Source organism: Zootermopsis nevadensis, unplaced genomic scaffold, assembly GCF_977971745.1.
Source record: "Zootermopsis nevadensis isolate Lab colony 2312 unplaced genomic scaffold, Znev_1.0 Znev_ptg000010l, whole genome shotgun sequence".
Classification (NCBI taxonomy): domain Eukaryota; kingdom Metazoa; phylum Arthropoda; class Insecta; order Blattodea; family Termopsidae; genus Zootermopsis; species Zootermopsis nevadensis.
This window is the reverse complement of record NW_028259142.1, coordinates 1,943,739-1,960,847: the sequence shown is the minus strand read 5'-3', so window position 1 is coordinate 1,960,847 and position 17,109 is coordinate 1,943,739. Positions and strand designations below refer to the sequence as shown.

Below are 17,109 nucleotides of genomic sequence, written 5' to 3'. Positions count from 1 at the left end.
TCTTACGGTTTTCGAGAGGCGGACGCTTAACGCGATGAACAATAATAATTAATAGGAATCCCTTACCTCAAACTTTGTTCAATTGTAAGAGACCACTATGTCCACTGGCAATGTTCAATTTAATCAAAACGAAAATGGAGAGAGTGGAGGGCAGTATCACAGATTTCTTAATAATCGTTATATAAGATAAGTACTTGTGATATTCTAAAACGTTTTTAACAGCACAATATTATCTACTCTACGACGCACTTCTACAAGAGATTCACAGCTCAGCTCTTTCCGCAATAACGAAAGCGGATTGTTAACGGCAGTAATGAAACACAACAATGCCGAATAAACAGATGACATAACAATTAGTTTCTTAGGTAAAGGAGTGGATTGCAGTAAAGTTTATTCAGGAAATTATACAGCATCCTTCCATCCTTTTCTCGGACTGGGACCTGTTCATATACGTTCTTGGCAGATGATCCAGAAGTGGTTTGCCATTGCCTTCTTCTGTGTGTGAATGGAGTAATTGTTGGGATGCCACGGAGGAAAACTCCGTGTTGCCTAGACCACGGCCTTGCCCAACACAAGTTCTAAATTCGGGCACCGCCGGGAATCGAACCCGAGACCCCAGGATTACAAGGCCAGCTCTTTTGAGAATCTAACCTGACCTAACAAAAACTAACAACCTTTCCAAACAGCCTCACAAATGATATCCATCTGCGTACATTCAGTAACTCCAGAATTGTTGGACGGAAATTTATGAAATTTGGCAGGAGTGTTATGTCACTGGTCTACATTAGAGAAACATAATTTCTAACTTCGTGCAATCTATAACACAATTGCTACAGATCATAAAATTCGCGAGGTGGGATAATAATGATACCATTAACCATGATCATCATAAGAATGAGGTAAGAACCGGTTATCTAACTCGTGTAGACACAATAATTAATCGCCGGTTTCCGCAAAGGACGAGGAATTTCTTGTGGTAGGATACGTTTTTCAGGCAAGGAAACAATCTAATGTCTAATGTCTTTGGAAAGTATATGTAAGTATTGTATTATACTTTCTCGCAACATTTACAGACGTGAAATAGAATTCTTGTGGCCTGTGTCAATCGAGATTAAGTAAAGGGGATCACGTCTTATGTCACAGTGGTCTATAGACACTCAACCCCAAGCTCTTTAAAACCTTACCGATGTTTGCTTTTTAAATCTTAGAGAGAAATGAGAAAATACGTGGGACGGAGAGAGTTATGACAATGACGAAAGATTTTTGCTGAATATTTTCTTTTTGGTGGTAGTCGGAAGAATAAATTAGTTATATTAAAGTGGGGTGGTCGGAGTAAGATAGTTCTATCGCAATATTTTGGAGGTGAGCGAAAGAGGGCTGTGGAACCTGCTGAGAGCTGTTTGTTTCCATAACGGAGAGTGAAGAGAGAATGAGAGAGACGAAATGCCTCTAGCGCCACGGAAATCAATGCGGGAGAGTGGTAAACTACGTGGAGTGTCTTTCAATACAGCCTAGGGTGGGTAGGCTACCAGCTCAGCACAGAGGTGCGCGGATTCCGGGAATCTGTCTCTCAGTTCTGCCGTTAATATTAATTGCTTGCCCGAGTAGGACTCTGCGACTTCTTTTAAACATTTGTTTTACATAGTAAATGCATCAAAGTGTTTAATAATAAGAACATAAGAAGAAAGTGAATCGAAGGATTGGATTAAACTGGTAAGCTGAAATGTTTCTAGATTTACTATAATATTATGTCTGTCAGTCTGTGACTGTATTGTGTCAATGGACCGCAATGGATGCTGTGTGTGGTACATTTAAATCCGTCACTTGTTATCGTTACATCTTCGTCTCATTTACGATGTTAAAATTTAGATTCTTGAAACACAGAACAGTACATAAAGCGATGTCAGCGAAAAGGGATTAAGGACACAAGACCGGAAATATTACTTTTAATTTACAACCTATAATTTATGTTACCTGTAACATACCAAAGTTATCACTTCAGTCTTACGTTCATGAGTAAATATATATAAAGTGTATACATACATATTTCTTTTAATCAATAAACCTGATTTGTGGAGAATTTTAAAAAACGTTATTTCCTGGTACGGTGATATAATTTAGAGCATACATTTAAAAATTTGAGTCTACTGAGAATCGTGTAAAGAAATAAATTAAACAATTAAATACGCCAACATTGACAATTGGCGAATTACCGAATTTGTTGTACGTGTTCAAAGTAATCACCGTCCATGTTCTTCATAAGCACAACACACGAAGATCGGCAAGAAGGTTCATATTCCTTACTATTATGTGTATACATCTTTTTGGGACAACCTGTATTTTTCGTTCCTCTGTTTTGAAACACGCACACACGAATGTAAACTTCACTTAGAACACAGCCTTTTATAACTAAAATACAAGCAATTATCTATGTGACATGAAACTTCGAATTTATTACAACTAGGCCATTTGGGACCTCACGTCGTGTGAAATTCTGGAACAAAATCGGGTTGCGTAAAATACCAAAAAAAGCAACATCGATTTTGATATGCCTTATTTACAGGAGAGCCTAATGAACAATAATGAGGTGGGCGGTGTTAAATATATCGCAGGAGGTTCGTTACGCTTTAAAAACTTAAATTAGTAAATTAAACGTGCACTTATAACACTAATCCCTTGTCGGGCAAATGTTCTATTATCATAAGAAATAAAAATCGAAGAAACTCTGTATTCCCATGTTGGTAATTAATACAAATGTGTTGTTCTCAGATTCCCACTCTTAAATATTTAATTATACATGATAATTAAAGTGAAATCAATTGACAATTTCTTAAAAAAAATTCTCGGGCGATCAGCAGTGTTAATTTTGAGACAAATACCAACGTTTCGAAGCTTAGCTCTGTCTCCATCTTCAGGGCGCATTTGAGCAATGATAAAATTCAGTCCGTAACGCAAAGAAAATTACGCGTCCACATTGTGCTAGAAATGGATACACCGATTATGGCCGCTGACCTTGTAGGGACTGCCTAGTATGCGGACCACTCAATGAAGGAAAGCCTAGTCACGAATTGTCACGTTTGGTCACGATTTGTAAATCTTTATCACGTTTCGACACATTTAGTGATTCTGTGTCACGACGTGAATGAAGATCACGTTTAGTCACGCGATGTCACGCTTTGTCACGCTAGAGCACTCTTGGTCACGCATAGACACACTTTTGAAATCTTCGTCGTATTTTAATACTTAAGGTGACCTCTCGTCACGCCTTTATGGCAGGTCACGAATAGTCACACTGTGGCACGCTTGGTCACGCTTTGCTAATCTTTGTCACGTTTCGACAAATTTGGTGATCCCCTGTCAAGACGTGAACGCAGGTCACGCTTAGTCACGCTATGTCACGCTTTGGCACTCTTGGTCACTGTCACGTTTCGGCACGCTTAAGTTGTATTAAGTAAGGCTCTGTTTATTTTTGCTACATTTCAATACGTTAAATGAAGTTACGACAGGTTAGGTTAGCTTAGGTTAGGTTAGGTTAGCTTAGGTTAGGTTAGGTTAGGTTAGGTTAGCTTAGGTTAGGTTGTGTTAGGTTAGGTTAGGTTAGGTTAGGTTAGGTTAGGTTGGGTTAGGTAACGTTTTGAAAATTGTTGTGACGTTTTGACACTTATGGTCACAATTCGTTACGCTCTTATAGTACGTCACGCCTAGTCACTCTTTTTCACGCTTGGTCACGCTTTGTCACTATTGTAAATAATATAAATAATTGAAGACAATGGAGCGAACAGTAGCAGCGGTAGTGATGAATCGAGTGATATTTAAGAAAGCGAATGTCTGTGAGGAGTGGAAGAATTGGAAGAGGACCGAAGAGTTGTGAAGAAGATAAAATTATCTCACACTCTCTGCATTGTTAATTTTCTAGTGATGTGTAGTGTAGTGATATCGACTTTCCTGTTTTACATACCGTGGTGATATTTTATTTGGAGTGTACTGTACCCGGTCTGCTGTCATCCCTTCCAGCAAATTTCTTGTGAGTGACTCGCTCCGAGGTTCCAATTCACAAAGTTCAGCGGCCAAAATCGCTGGAACGCAGTATACATATGGATTCCATGGGTTTTAACATCAACGCTAAAACTGGTCCTGAAACATGGGTTCCAGAACGCAGAAATGCTAACGACATTCACTAAATTCGTTGGGGATCACTTCGCCATGTTTATTAAACAAATATAAATGTGTTAATAAGCCCCCGGGATGATGTAATTGGGTCGGTGAGAGACCGTCAGCTTTCCAAGAAAGGCTCAAATGTAACTTTGAAATTTCGAGTAACGGAAATGACGAAAAGTGCGATAAAGAAGAATTTGAACGCAATGTAAGTTCACTTTTTCATTATTTACTAAAGGTTTTCGTTGATTAAGGTTTGATGTGCTTAGGAACAGTGGACTCTGGCCTCAGTAACCGACCACGCACGGAGCAGCCCTAAAATGGACGCCTTTGTAGTTTCACCTTGCCATGCATTTCTGAAAACTGAAGTTTAAAAATGAGGAAAATGTATCGTTGCGTTGCTATGGCGACTAGATTAACAATAGTGAAGTGGTATTGGAAAACCAATTGTCTGTCCTGCTGCAAGTGGACTGCACCCCCCCCCCCCCCCGGTAGGTCTCGTATGCTTTAGACAAGGGATTTACAAAGTATGGTCCGCCGACCACCGTGAGTTCCATTCAGGTAGTCTGAGAAAAAAATAATTTTGCAAGAAAATTATAAAATAAAACTATGAAAAATGCATGAACGAGTCGAAACCTTCGTAGGCCAGTATTTCGCAGACATTTTTCACCCGCGGCAAACCCTAATATGTCATATTCACGATTGCACACCACAGAATTTCGCCCCACGGAAAGAGGGGACGCGAAACACACGTCGCTATAAATATTTGTGTACACATAAATCCTTACCCTAAAAGAATGCATGTGTATAAATAAACAGCATATAACACATGTTAACGAAGCATTTGTGGTGAACGAGTGTGTTTATTGCAAATTCTTATTTATTATTTCCAGCCACATGTACGGATACACAATTTATTACGAACATTTCCCGGGGCAAGTCTAACATTGTAGCGGAACACCGACGTCTCGTGGCACACAAGTTGCGTAACACTCTTGTAGTTCACAGTGGGTAAAGCACCAACTTTAATATTATCATTTACAATTTTTTTTTAAATTCTGTAAGAAATACGTTCTTCTATCTATAGGGAAATTTCGAAAACGAAAAACATTTTTAAAAAAGTTCACAAACCCTCGAGACAAGCGCGCAACAGAACGAACTCCCCACATCTGGAGCACAGCGTGCCTCAATTGTTTTCATTAAAGAGAGTATCGTGTGGTCTCGTAGCGACGCGTAGGAATGGCGAGGAGCGTCCCACGCGTCGCACTTGGAATTTGCAGAACAAAACAAATGTTACGTAAGTTCTTCGGAATCCATCAGAGAAATTAACTATTACGGTAAGTGGATTTAGCGCGGCTTACAGATCACGGCCTTTTGCGATACTCCGCCTTGTACCCTCGTTAAAGACGACCGACTTTTCCGAGATGCGAGCTGCCTCCATCACGAGAGACGCATCGAACTTCTCATAGCCCTAATAATAATTAGCAGATTGAAGTAAAGTTACAAAGTCCTTATTCAGCTGCGTATTTCGTAATAATTACGACAGTTTCTTTCTAGTTCAGTCGGCTTTTTGGTGTTTGATCGTGGTAGTAATTTCACTGGCAAAAATATGTGTTTACCTACTAAAGACTTGTTGCTGACTTTAATACTAAAAAAATATTTTGCACATTTTCCTCAAATAGGATATTTATAGCGTCATGATTCGGTTATCAAGGCCTCGTTTTTCAACATGGCGGGGTTCCGTAGAACTGAGCTTATTTTAAGTGCTTTGAGATGCGTTATTACCACGAAACCCGCTCAGTGTCCTAGTTTACAACAAGGCAACAGCTGAATGAAAGTAGCGAAACAAGGAAACCGATAACCAACCACATTGTGCACACCATTTAGTCGGGAAATATCACCGACGCGTCACGACGCCTGTCGTCCTGTCAAAGGGTGGGTTCAGTGTGACTGTGGAAACAAACCAATCCTGTTAATTTGTTAGCTCAGTGAACAGACGGCTCCATTATGGCGCTGGGCAACGAAAAGAAACATACACACACACTTGTCAGTGTGAATTCCGCTTGCCCAATGTCGTAATTAAATTGGCATTGCCGTGTTTGTATGATCGAACCACGAGTCACTGTGACATCCACGTAATTAATGGATTGTACGTACTTGTTTCAGTCAATTTATTTGTGGCGAGATTTCAGCAATTATACGTGACTATGGTAACAGAGACAGGTTACATAATTACCCCCCCTGTACGTAATAAACAGATCATGAAAGTACAAGATCGAACGTCTCTGTCGATTGGATTTTCCATTTTAAAACGTAGGCCCGGTAACAGACTTTCTTCACTGATATTACGGTTTTCCTCAGTTTCTCCAGGCAAGTGTTGAGAACGTAGCTTAAATTGCAACGACCACTTCCTTCCAGATCCTTTCCAATTCAGCGTTCATCGATTCACACCGACGCCACACGCTAGTGACCGCGTCCTTACCTAAACCACAAATTAATTCAACTGAAGATGGCTGCCTATCTTCTGGGTTGTTGCGTCGTGCAATCTGGCAGAAGTTTACCGACGTTTCGGAGGTTCTTACTGCCTCCGCCCTGATGGCGGAGGTAGTAGACACTTCTGAACTCCTGATTTCCACCAGACTACTCGATGCAACAACCCAGGAGCTAGGCAGCCATCTTCATACACGCAGCTCTGAGAGAAACCGATATATTAAATTGAAAACCTGAAGAAGCCTGTTTCGCTTGCAGGCCTCATGGCGTCATCTGCCGCTCCAACCGCTTCCAGTTGCGGCACAGAGCGGTCGTGTCTCTGCGGCACCGTGAACGCGTCTTCCCCGTCGTCGCTGTCCTCCGCTCAGGGCTCCCAACACTCCTCCAGCAGCGTGGCCAAGTGCAAGATCTGTCGCACAAAACCAAAATTCTGCTTCCTCCGCGGCCAGAGATCATTTGACTTAGGACAGCAAGGACCAAGTTCGGCCGGTAAGGATTCCCTCGCTTTATTAAACCGAAAGGTTCCGTTTGGCTTCTCTCCTAGGGCCTCCTCGACGTCCTTTGCGTTTCTGCGATCCTCTGCCTCACTCTCTGACTGGTTGTGCAGGTCACGTGCTGGTATCAGCAGGTCCCGCCCGGAGCAAAGAGGCAGAGGCGATAAGGGACACCACCAGGACCCCGCCACACGCCCGCAGAGCTAGAAGCGCGGAACGTTTCGAGGGGCTGCGGATCAATGAACGTAATAATTATTATTCCACTTATTCATAGTTTTACAGGGTATTTACTTCTATGTACCCGAGACAAACCTTGCCCCTGAGGTACATAGTACAGCAGCTATTTCTGAAATATATTTTCTTCTTAATACGTGTTACATGCATTGAAGCCACGGTGGTCTAGCGGTTAGAACGCTGGCCTTGTAATCCTGGGGTCTCGGGTTCGATTCCCGGCGGTGCCCGAATTTATAACTTGTGTTGGGCAAGGCCGTGGTCTAGGCAACACGGAGTTTTCCTCCGTGGCATCCCAACAATTACTCCATTCACACACAGAAGAAGGCAATGGCAAACCACTTCTGGATCATCTGCCAAGAACGTATATGAACAGGTCCCAGTCCGAGAAAAGGATGGAAGGATCCTGTTCATATGGACCTGTCCTCAGACAGAACACTAAATAAATAATAAATACATGCATTGAACATATTCCGCGCGAGGCATTATTATATTTTTGCATGAGCGTCTTTCGAATGATGTTTGATGTTCGTAGAATGACAGTTTTCCGAAGTTCCCTAATGTCGTGTTCGCTCGGGATGTTGACCAAATATTTTTGAGTGATTTCTTAAAGAAATAGAATGTGCTGCTCTGTGGATCTACTTACTTCCTGTAGAATAAAATAATTCTTAAATCATTCATGTACTGTTATGTTGTAAACATTACTCTTCAGTTCCTATTACAACATGAAACATAAAGCAGGATGCTGTTTTGACTGTAAAATACGAGGTTTCCTTAATTTCCCGTTAACACGTTGCGTTCAGGAACTGGGGCAGGACTTCCACGGCAAACATCACTTCAGATATCCGTAAACAGCAACGGGATCTCTGGCGACAGACCACCGGACTACTCATACCCAGAACTACCACCAGTATTCTCACCACCGCCTCCGTACGAAGTAGCAATGGGGAAGGTGAGAATGACTTCTTGTGTAGAAGACATTAATCAGACGTAGAAAATTTTAAACTGCGAAGTCGTGAGATTATTTTCGCTTGTAATTACCCCACTAATTCTCAGCACTTTTCGGGGACAGTGGGTAAACCAGTCACCAATGAGAAGTGTACGTCGAAACAAAAAGTTCACGAAAAGTCGAAATTTTACATCAACGGGCATTTAGTCTGAAGTATGAGATATCAGTCCAACATAAAATATTCTGAAAGAGATAGATGTTGCTGCTTTGACGGGCATTTCTCACCACCTCGTGGTAAAGGCGGTCACTGTTTGACCTTCAGGACGACACTGAAGTAAACAATACACTGACTGAATAAAATATGTTTTATCTGTAAGTAACGAGCATTCAGGTTAGGTTACAAAATGTCTGAGCTTAAGTTCACTCAATCCAGATATTTCAATTAAATGTGTTGTACCACAGGAGCATAAAACAAACACGTGGAACCGTCTCGGTAATTTAATTAGAATAAGATGGCGGAATTCAATTTTGCACTTCACTGAATCTAGGCGGCGAAACCTGAAAGCTTCTACCTTCCGCCGCCTGATCGGAATTACTCACTGATGGCCATTTCTCCGTCTTCCCCTACGCGATTTACACGACGCAAGCTTCTTCTTCTTCTTCTTTTTCTTATTCCACTCAGATGGGGCATCCGCCGAGCTACGAAGAGTACCTCGCCCAAAGATTGCAGCATCAACAGCAACAAATAGCGACCAATTCGACATCGCAGCCTCCACCCCTGCCGCCTCGGAACGCAACCAAGCCGTCAAGAAACCCCTCGCCCCCTCGCCGCTGGCCGCAGCAGCCATCCGGTTCTTCGACATCTCACGGCCTGCAGCAACAGAGCTTCTGTAACTGCTCCAAGTGCAAGGTATCGACACTGAAGACTTGACTATACAGAGTGTTCCTCAGTTAACTGCTTTATATGTAATTAACCTTTGAAACACTAATAAACGAGACAGAGAAAAGATAAAGTGGGGGAGTAGTAAGAGACCCTGTATTTAACTGGGGGAAACATACATTTCCGGCTATGAGGTCTCCAGGCAGTGCCCACTCGTCTTTCTTGTAAGGTGCTCGGAAGACGAGAATATAAAATCATGAACAAGGACAGAGGATGCATCAGATGGAAATTATGAATTTTGACGCTGACATGTTCGGGGTGGGGGTGGGGGGGAGTTTAAGATTGGATGGGATCTCCGAAAGTGACCATATAATGTCGTATGTTACTTGCAGACTGGGAGTGTGGCAGGAGGGCGTGGAGGTGGTTTAAGAGTGAATCTTCCGGTGAAGCAAGAAGACATGATGACAATCCGAGGCCTAGCGGAAACACCGCGTCATTTAAGGGTGATGCTACCCCCCGAAATAGCTCAACAGTCGACGTCGTCTCACGAACACTGCCCGTGTTCGAAGTGTCAGGTGAAGCTCACATTCCAAAAGTCAATACATGAGTCATTTTCTGTGATTGCCGACCATCGACTGACCACTTTACTTTGTTTTCAAGAAAGGGAGAGAAATGGAAACGTTCTAAGGCGACTAAGAAACGCCCATGATGTGCAGTCCTTTTTCAGAAGCTGTTAGTTGTCCAACTAAATTAATTCTACTCATTTTCGGAATAAGGAATTTTATTAAAGAGTTCACAAGGGTCCTCCACTGAATTTTTATCTACAGTCGGAGTGGCTCAGTTCACATTAACACTAATTAATTCTCTAAAATTATATTTTTTAATATTATCATCTTGTGTGTTGTAAAGAAAAAGGACGAAATCTGAGCGACGTTCTCATCGTCACAATTCGTGCTACATGCCTCCCTATCTCATCTTATGAAAAGCACCTAATGTGATATTTGTTGTGCAACGTTCCCCAGCCTTATTTTATTAGTATACATGGCTACCAACCTAACCTAACCTAACCTAACCTAACCTAACCTCTAACAGAACATCAATGCTTTTCCACATGGTAGGATTTAGGTTCTGACGGCGATGATTATGAAGATGATTCTCTTCAACGTCGTAGAGCCGCGTGGTAGGGAGTGATCGACGTTTCGGAGGCGCTCCGTCCGTCATCAATGCAATGACCCTGGTAATGGACGTACTAAGCGCTTCCGAAACGTTGCTCAGTGGCTACAGGAATCTACAATCCTGAAGACAGTCATCTCCGTAACCCACTGTTACATTTCTCACAAATAATTTCGATAATTTTCCCTGTTTTCAGTCACGGTATGGGACATACGACGATTCAAACGGAAATAATGATCTAATGTTCTCGCTGGACAGCACTCCCGCTCTACAGGGTGTGCTAAGTGACGGTCTGATATGCAGCGTCATGTAGACAGACGCCAAGAGACACCGCAGTGCTCCAGTGTGAACGCGTAAGTGAATGGTTGTTTGTCTAGTTACTTTTAGATCGATCTCTGTGCGAACCTCCGAATACAGTGGCGTGTATTTCGACGCATGATGTACGCAAGTGATGTACGACTATCACTTATCGATGAATGCTAAAATCGTGACTTTAAAATATTCAGGATGTTTCTCAGACTCGTTACAAGAAATTTAATGTCAGACTAAGAACACATTAAACCTGAACCTGACTGTTTTCACGAGTTCAAATAAGAGTTCAAAGATCCTCTTTTAGTCAATTGAATACAAATTTTCTTGGATATTATCCATCGTCTAGTAAATATAAAACGTAAAACGACGTTTTGGAGATGGGACTCTATTAGTAAATATAAAACGTAAAACGACGTTTTGGAGATGGGACTCTATTAGTAAATATAAAACGTAAAATGACGTTTCGGAGATGGGGATTAGCTCTATCTAGTGGGCCCAACTGTGTAGGAACCTGAAGACGGAGATAGAGTCCCATCTCCGAAACGTCGTTTTTTACGTTTTATATTTACTAGACGATGGATAATATCCAAGTAAATTTTTATTCAATTGACTCTTCACCATCGTCAAGAAGTTTTAGATTCGATATCCTCTTTTAGACTCAGCCAAAAAAATTTAGAAATTTCGAAATTAAATAAACTGAGTCTGCTTGTGTTAAAATAATCCTACCTCAAATAATTAACACTGTGTAACACGAAAGGTACCTGAAGGTAATACGACCAGTTCGCCGCCATAGATTCACAGGCTGTGCCATGGAAACGACACAAACTGTGTCGTTACCTCCGCGTCGTCCGACGTTTGCAAATATAATTTTATTTTGTGAATAACAGAGGACGCAATTTTCATATAACTTTCAGATACGAAATGCCGGAGCGTTAGTCTCCGTAATGAATAAATAAAGAAAAATTTTCTGTGCTTTTACGTAGTTCTTATTTGTGGTTTGCTTAACGACGGTCAGTTTTCAGCGTCTAATGATAGGGTGATCAATAAATAACACACAATAAAAGTTGAAGGCACGATCACGAAGTCTTCACGGGGGGACTGAGGAAGAACACGAAAATCTCAGTCAGGATGGCTGTTCTACGGGGGCGAGATTTGAACTCGGAAACTTCCGAAAATGACGTCAGCGGATTATGCTATCGGTCGCGAAGTTTGGTGCATTTCCTTCTCACATCTCCTTTAAACAGGGGATAAGACGTGGCACATGCATTTTATATCGCAAATTTCTAGATGTTTAAAATACTTTCTCGCCCTGTTGAAGTAAGTAAATTAATTTTGGTGCTGATTAAAGTCTTCGTTCTTCATCTCTAAAAGACAGGGCTTCATGTCATAGCAAGATTCTTGCTTCAGAGCTGAGCGGCTGATGAAATTTGCATTTGGCCGTGTCAGATGTTCAGAATGGCGACTTACCGACAAACGCGGCCACGAAGAGGTGTGGTGTGGTGTGGTATACTAAGACAGCTTTACGGCGACACACACCGAACAAAGAAGACTTTAATATGGTCTATCTGAATTTACACATTTTAAAATAAATTCTCTGGTTGGCCACGTTGTCTACAAAGTGTTGATAATGCATGTTTCAAAAATTATTTTCTTCTGGTCATGATATTTTGATGCAGATAAATTATTTTAACATGATGAAAAAATTAATTAAACTTCGAATGGTCTTATTACCTTCACTTATCATTCATAATTTTCGGGTTTCACGTTCGTGACATTGGTTGTACCGCAGCGGTACCCAATCAGGACGAAAGCAAGGTAGAAACACCACCAGCACAACAATTATTATATATTTATATTATATATTTAAATGATACCTTTAATTCGCAAGCGGAAGACACTCTTACGCTATGAATGAAAACTCCAACTTGTTTAAATGCAAAACAATCAGGCCTACAGGTCCAAATACGAGCTGGCCTATTGCATTTGTGTTAATATTGACGTAAATGAAATCGTAGATTATCGTCTGGTCGATATTCTGTTAACTTCTCCATTTTGTCGACTTGACTGCAGTGGTAGTATTTTAAGTAGGCCACGGACACTCGTCTCATTCCTCGTAATCAGCTTAAAAATACGTTTCTCGTTTCACAGTCTCAGAACAACAAATTAATTGTCATTGTGTGTGCTTAATTTTCATAACCGTTAAAACAAAATCCCCCCATCGGACTTAAAATCCAGTTCCCGTCACATATCCAAAATTGTGTCTTCCCACGCGATCTTGTAACTAAAGTACTGTAAACACACCTTCATTTTCGTATGCATGCTACATGTTTTGCCAATCGCATTCCTCCTGATTTAATCGTAATACGTCAAAACGTAAAATAGTCAGTCATCAACGTCGAATAAAATTTTTTTGGAAGTGTTTATAAAACAAAATGTCACAGTTTCACGTCAGTCCACAATAATTCAATGAACACTTATTGGAAAAATCAACTTAGGATTTGAGGTTCTCACGGACGGTGTGTGGATTTTAGCACCGTGTAGTTGGTAAAAGTTTACCAACATCGCCCTGATGATGGAGGCAGCAAAGACTTCTGAAACTCTGGTAAACTTCTACCAGACAACGCAACAACCCAGAAGAACCTAACGCTAATGAAACTTAACTCGTACGATAGACAATTATGAACTTAGAGAAAGGAAAATCAATGAAAGCTGGAATAGAATAACGTATACTAGAAATAAAATTCCCAAGGACTCATCGTCATTATACTGACTGGAATTCTGCCGTAATTAAATATTTATAAAAGCTCCGTTTCTGTCCTGTTTTAATGCCAGAACTCTAGCACTCCGCCATGTTCAATTTCGTACCATAATGCACTAGGATATTCATCAATCTCTTCAAGTCCCCATTCTTTGCCAGTGTCGTAAACTTTCTCGTTTGCGTCCTTAATTGGCTAACTTCGCATTCGTAAAGCAATTCATCATCCGGTCTATGGCTTAATTTTCTTATGCCTTCAAAAGTGAAGAAGCTTTGAAGAGAACATTCTCATAGCTTTTCATCAGAACAAATACTGAAAACAATATGACTAATACAGACCCGCATAAATTTATAAGGCGCTGGTCACAATCCCGAATCTGCGTCTTCTCAATGAGTCACGTGACTAGGCATTTTCAAATGTTGCGTCAGGGAGAGCTGGCGAGCGGGGAATTTCTTGAACACCTGAACGATTACGAATTTCTCAAGACGGGTTTCTGATCGACGGAGTTAGATAATTTCAACAGCAAATTACTTTTGTGGAATGGCTTTCGGCCAACGACGTCTTTGCTTTAGAAATTCGTCTGTTGGGTACCTCGGAGCCTTTTGGGAAGCCCCCCAGGGTTCTCCGTTACACGCTTTTAGAGTCTGTACGTCTGCCTTGTTTGATCGCACTGAATCAGCGAGACAAACTGAAACCAACTGCGAAGTGAGACTTCGTTATCTGAAAGTTTCCCTTTCCGGGAGCCAGCAACGATAACTAGCCGATATTAATCTGGAGTTCTCGTGTAACTTGTTGGACGGAACACTAATTTCAGCACGACGTATATTGTATTGTCACGCAGGGGTAGGAATAACAAAAACCACGTGACCTGTGTCCTCGTGTAAAGAAAAGGATATCAACATCTCGTCTCCAACATTTCGAAGAAATTCTCTGTGCTCAAACGCAACTTAACATTTCACGCCTTACGACAAACTATTATCGGTTAATAAAATACGCAGTTATGATATTATTTAAGTTTTGGTGACGTGTGGGCCGTGTGAACAGATGCAAACGTTTCGGAGAAACATACTGTTTCCATCTTCAGGGATGAATTGAGTATGATGGGAATCAGAAGGATCGTGTATCAGGTCTGCCTGATTCTTAGTATCGTCACATCAACCCTGAGATGGAGACAGTAAGTTCTTTTTCCGAAACCCTGGCATCCATCGGCCAATTTCACACTGTCACTGAAATAAACTATAATTAAACCCGATATTAAATTTCTGATAGTGTATAATAGTTTGTTAATACTTTGTTAATTTTAGAAGCTTTCTCCTCTATCCGCGCAGACGCTGATTTAAAACTGATGACAGTTATCAGAACAAATTTTCTTGCAATCTTAAAGTAATTAGCAGAGGTTAATTATCTTGAATAACGACAAAAACATTTTTTTTACATTTAGAAGATAAAAAAATTAACTAAAGAAAAGTACTGAAGAATTCAGAAGCAGTTTGGCCTAAGTTTGCGAATTTGTCGTACTTATGACAACAATATTTCGAATGTCAGCGACTTTCCTTTGCGACGTGAAACACTGAATGGATATTTGAGTATAAAATCAGTATGAAAACAATATATTTTAAGGATTAAAACATTATTGTAACTCTTTAGAATGCTAGTTCAAACCTTACATTAACATTATGCAGTGTTATTTACAGCTAAGTTTAATTTAATAGATGTTACTTAGTGTTTTTAAATGTTATAACGAAAATCCGAGGTTTGTGAACGTTCTTACGTTATGTTTTTAAGTTGTCAGAGAAGTGTAACACCCTGTGAATAGATGTAATTTTTAATAGCAATGATAAAAGTATATGTATGTGTTACCATATGAGAATTTTACAGAAAAAAATACATAAACATTCGAGGTTATATTTCATTTTACCAACTTACGAAGAATATTTTCTTGAAAGAAGTCTATAAAGTTACTATTTTGGTACACATGAGGATCATTTCGAATTCCCTCTCCAACTTCACAGTTTATGTCTTTGAGTTATTGGTTACGTGGCTATAGGAAACCCCAAATAAACTGCTGGGTTTTGAAAAGGGGACTTAGAATGTTAGCGACTTGCATAAAATCAGACTTAAAGGAAACAAACAGCATCAGAATGGAATATTTGGGTAAGCCAAGCCATCCACTTACATCCTCATAGCCCACCTCCCTAAGATCCATATTAATGTTATTCTCCCATCTCCTTCTTGGTCTGCCCAGTGGTCGTTTTCCAGAAGAATTCCCTAACAAAATCCTGTATGTACCCCCATGCGTGCCACATGTCCAGCCCATCGTATCCTCCTAGATTTCGCTATCCTCACTATGTGACCCGTACAATTCACGCAGTTCCTCGTTATGCAGAATTCTAAATTCCCAAATTATTTAAACCCTCCTTGGTCCAAATATCCGCCTGAGCACCCCGTTTTCAAACAAATGTAATCTACGTTCTCCCTTCAAGGTAAGAGACCATGTCTCAAAACCATAAACGACAAAAGGTAAAATTATTGTTTTATATATCCTGATGTTCAGTGTTTTGTATCACAGAAATGCATAAAATATATTTAAGGAAGCTTTACGGCTAATATAACAGAACAAACCTAAAATATAAGTATTTTCAATAAGACCATAAACACTGCTATTCGAATATTCTGTTTCTTGATGTATACAGTGTTCGTTGTTAATTGTACGCATGGACCAATAATTGCATAAAAGTAGTATTACATTAGTAAGGATAAATGTCATTGGGAACTGTATCTGTCACATTTAGATTCTTCCTAGGTGCGTGATGGACATGTACGCACTACGTCATTAAACTGACATATTTTAGTATTTTCCTGTACATTTCAGTGGTTACTTAAACAATTCCAAATGGCTTCATGTTTAATAGCGTTACGTAGAGCTCTGACATGCCCGTCAACTGCCTCTGGGAGTGCAGGAGAAAGACCTCTCTTACCGCCTACATAAATATATTCGATGTTTCTCAGAGTTCTAGCTGTAACAGACAGACATACCCTAAGATGTAGTTGGTCGTTTGATTTATTGTAAATTATTTTAATGTAAAATTTTTCCCGAAGTGTAATCAAAATTCCACCCCATTCGTTAAAGACACTGAGATAAAATTCGTTCAATGACAAAACTTACGTAAATTTATCAGGTCAAATACTATGTAGTCTATGTATTTGTGTGTATATTTTGTTACCAGAGTTATAATTGATCTATAGTCTTAACGTGTTATGTGTACGCATAAATATCTCAAAGTAATGATATTTCATGTGTGATTTTTCGTTCTGTGTTTTAAGGACTCCAGTTGCAGCTTACATAAATGTATGTGTAATTATCAGTCTGTTTAAAAATATGTCTTTTATATACAAATGTCACGTCCGAACTAATGTAATAGCATTGCTCACACAGTAAACAAAAATGTATAAATGTATAAATGAGATGACGCAGGCGTAACTACGTATTTCAGCATCGGTAAACAGTTACCAGGGGCTACAGTTGTGTGCATCTGAAGGAAAGCGAGATGTGTCAAGCTAGTAACAACTGCATCCAAAACATTTTACACATTATAAAATATATTTTATAAATATTCTTTAATTTATATATTAAGTATATATTTAAATCTTGTCCGTCTAATCACAATA

At 40.2% G+C, this 17,109-nt stretch overlaps 1 protein-coding gene across 1 annotated transcript; it reads left to right on the top strand.

Annotated features, from left to right (window-relative positions):
* The first annotated feature begins 1,554 nt into the window (after nucleotides 1–1,554).
* On the top strand, nucleotides 1,555–15,345 carry LOC110828070 (uncharacterized). The gene is made up of 7 exons (XM_087346191.1): nucleotides 1,555–1,713; nucleotides 6,904–7,134; nucleotides 7,253–7,384; nucleotides 8,174–8,322; nucleotides 9,002–9,229; nucleotides 9,592–9,774; nucleotides 10,569–15,345. The coding sequence occupies exons 2-7, from the start codon at nucleotides 6,909–6,911 to the stop codon at nucleotides 10,683–10,685; spliced, it is 1,035 nt and encodes a 344-aa protein (XP_087202317.1). The 5' UTR covers nucleotides 1,555–1,713; nucleotides 6,904–6,908; the 3' UTR covers nucleotides 10,686–15,345.
* Nucleotides 15,346–17,109: the final 1,764 nt, after the last annotated feature.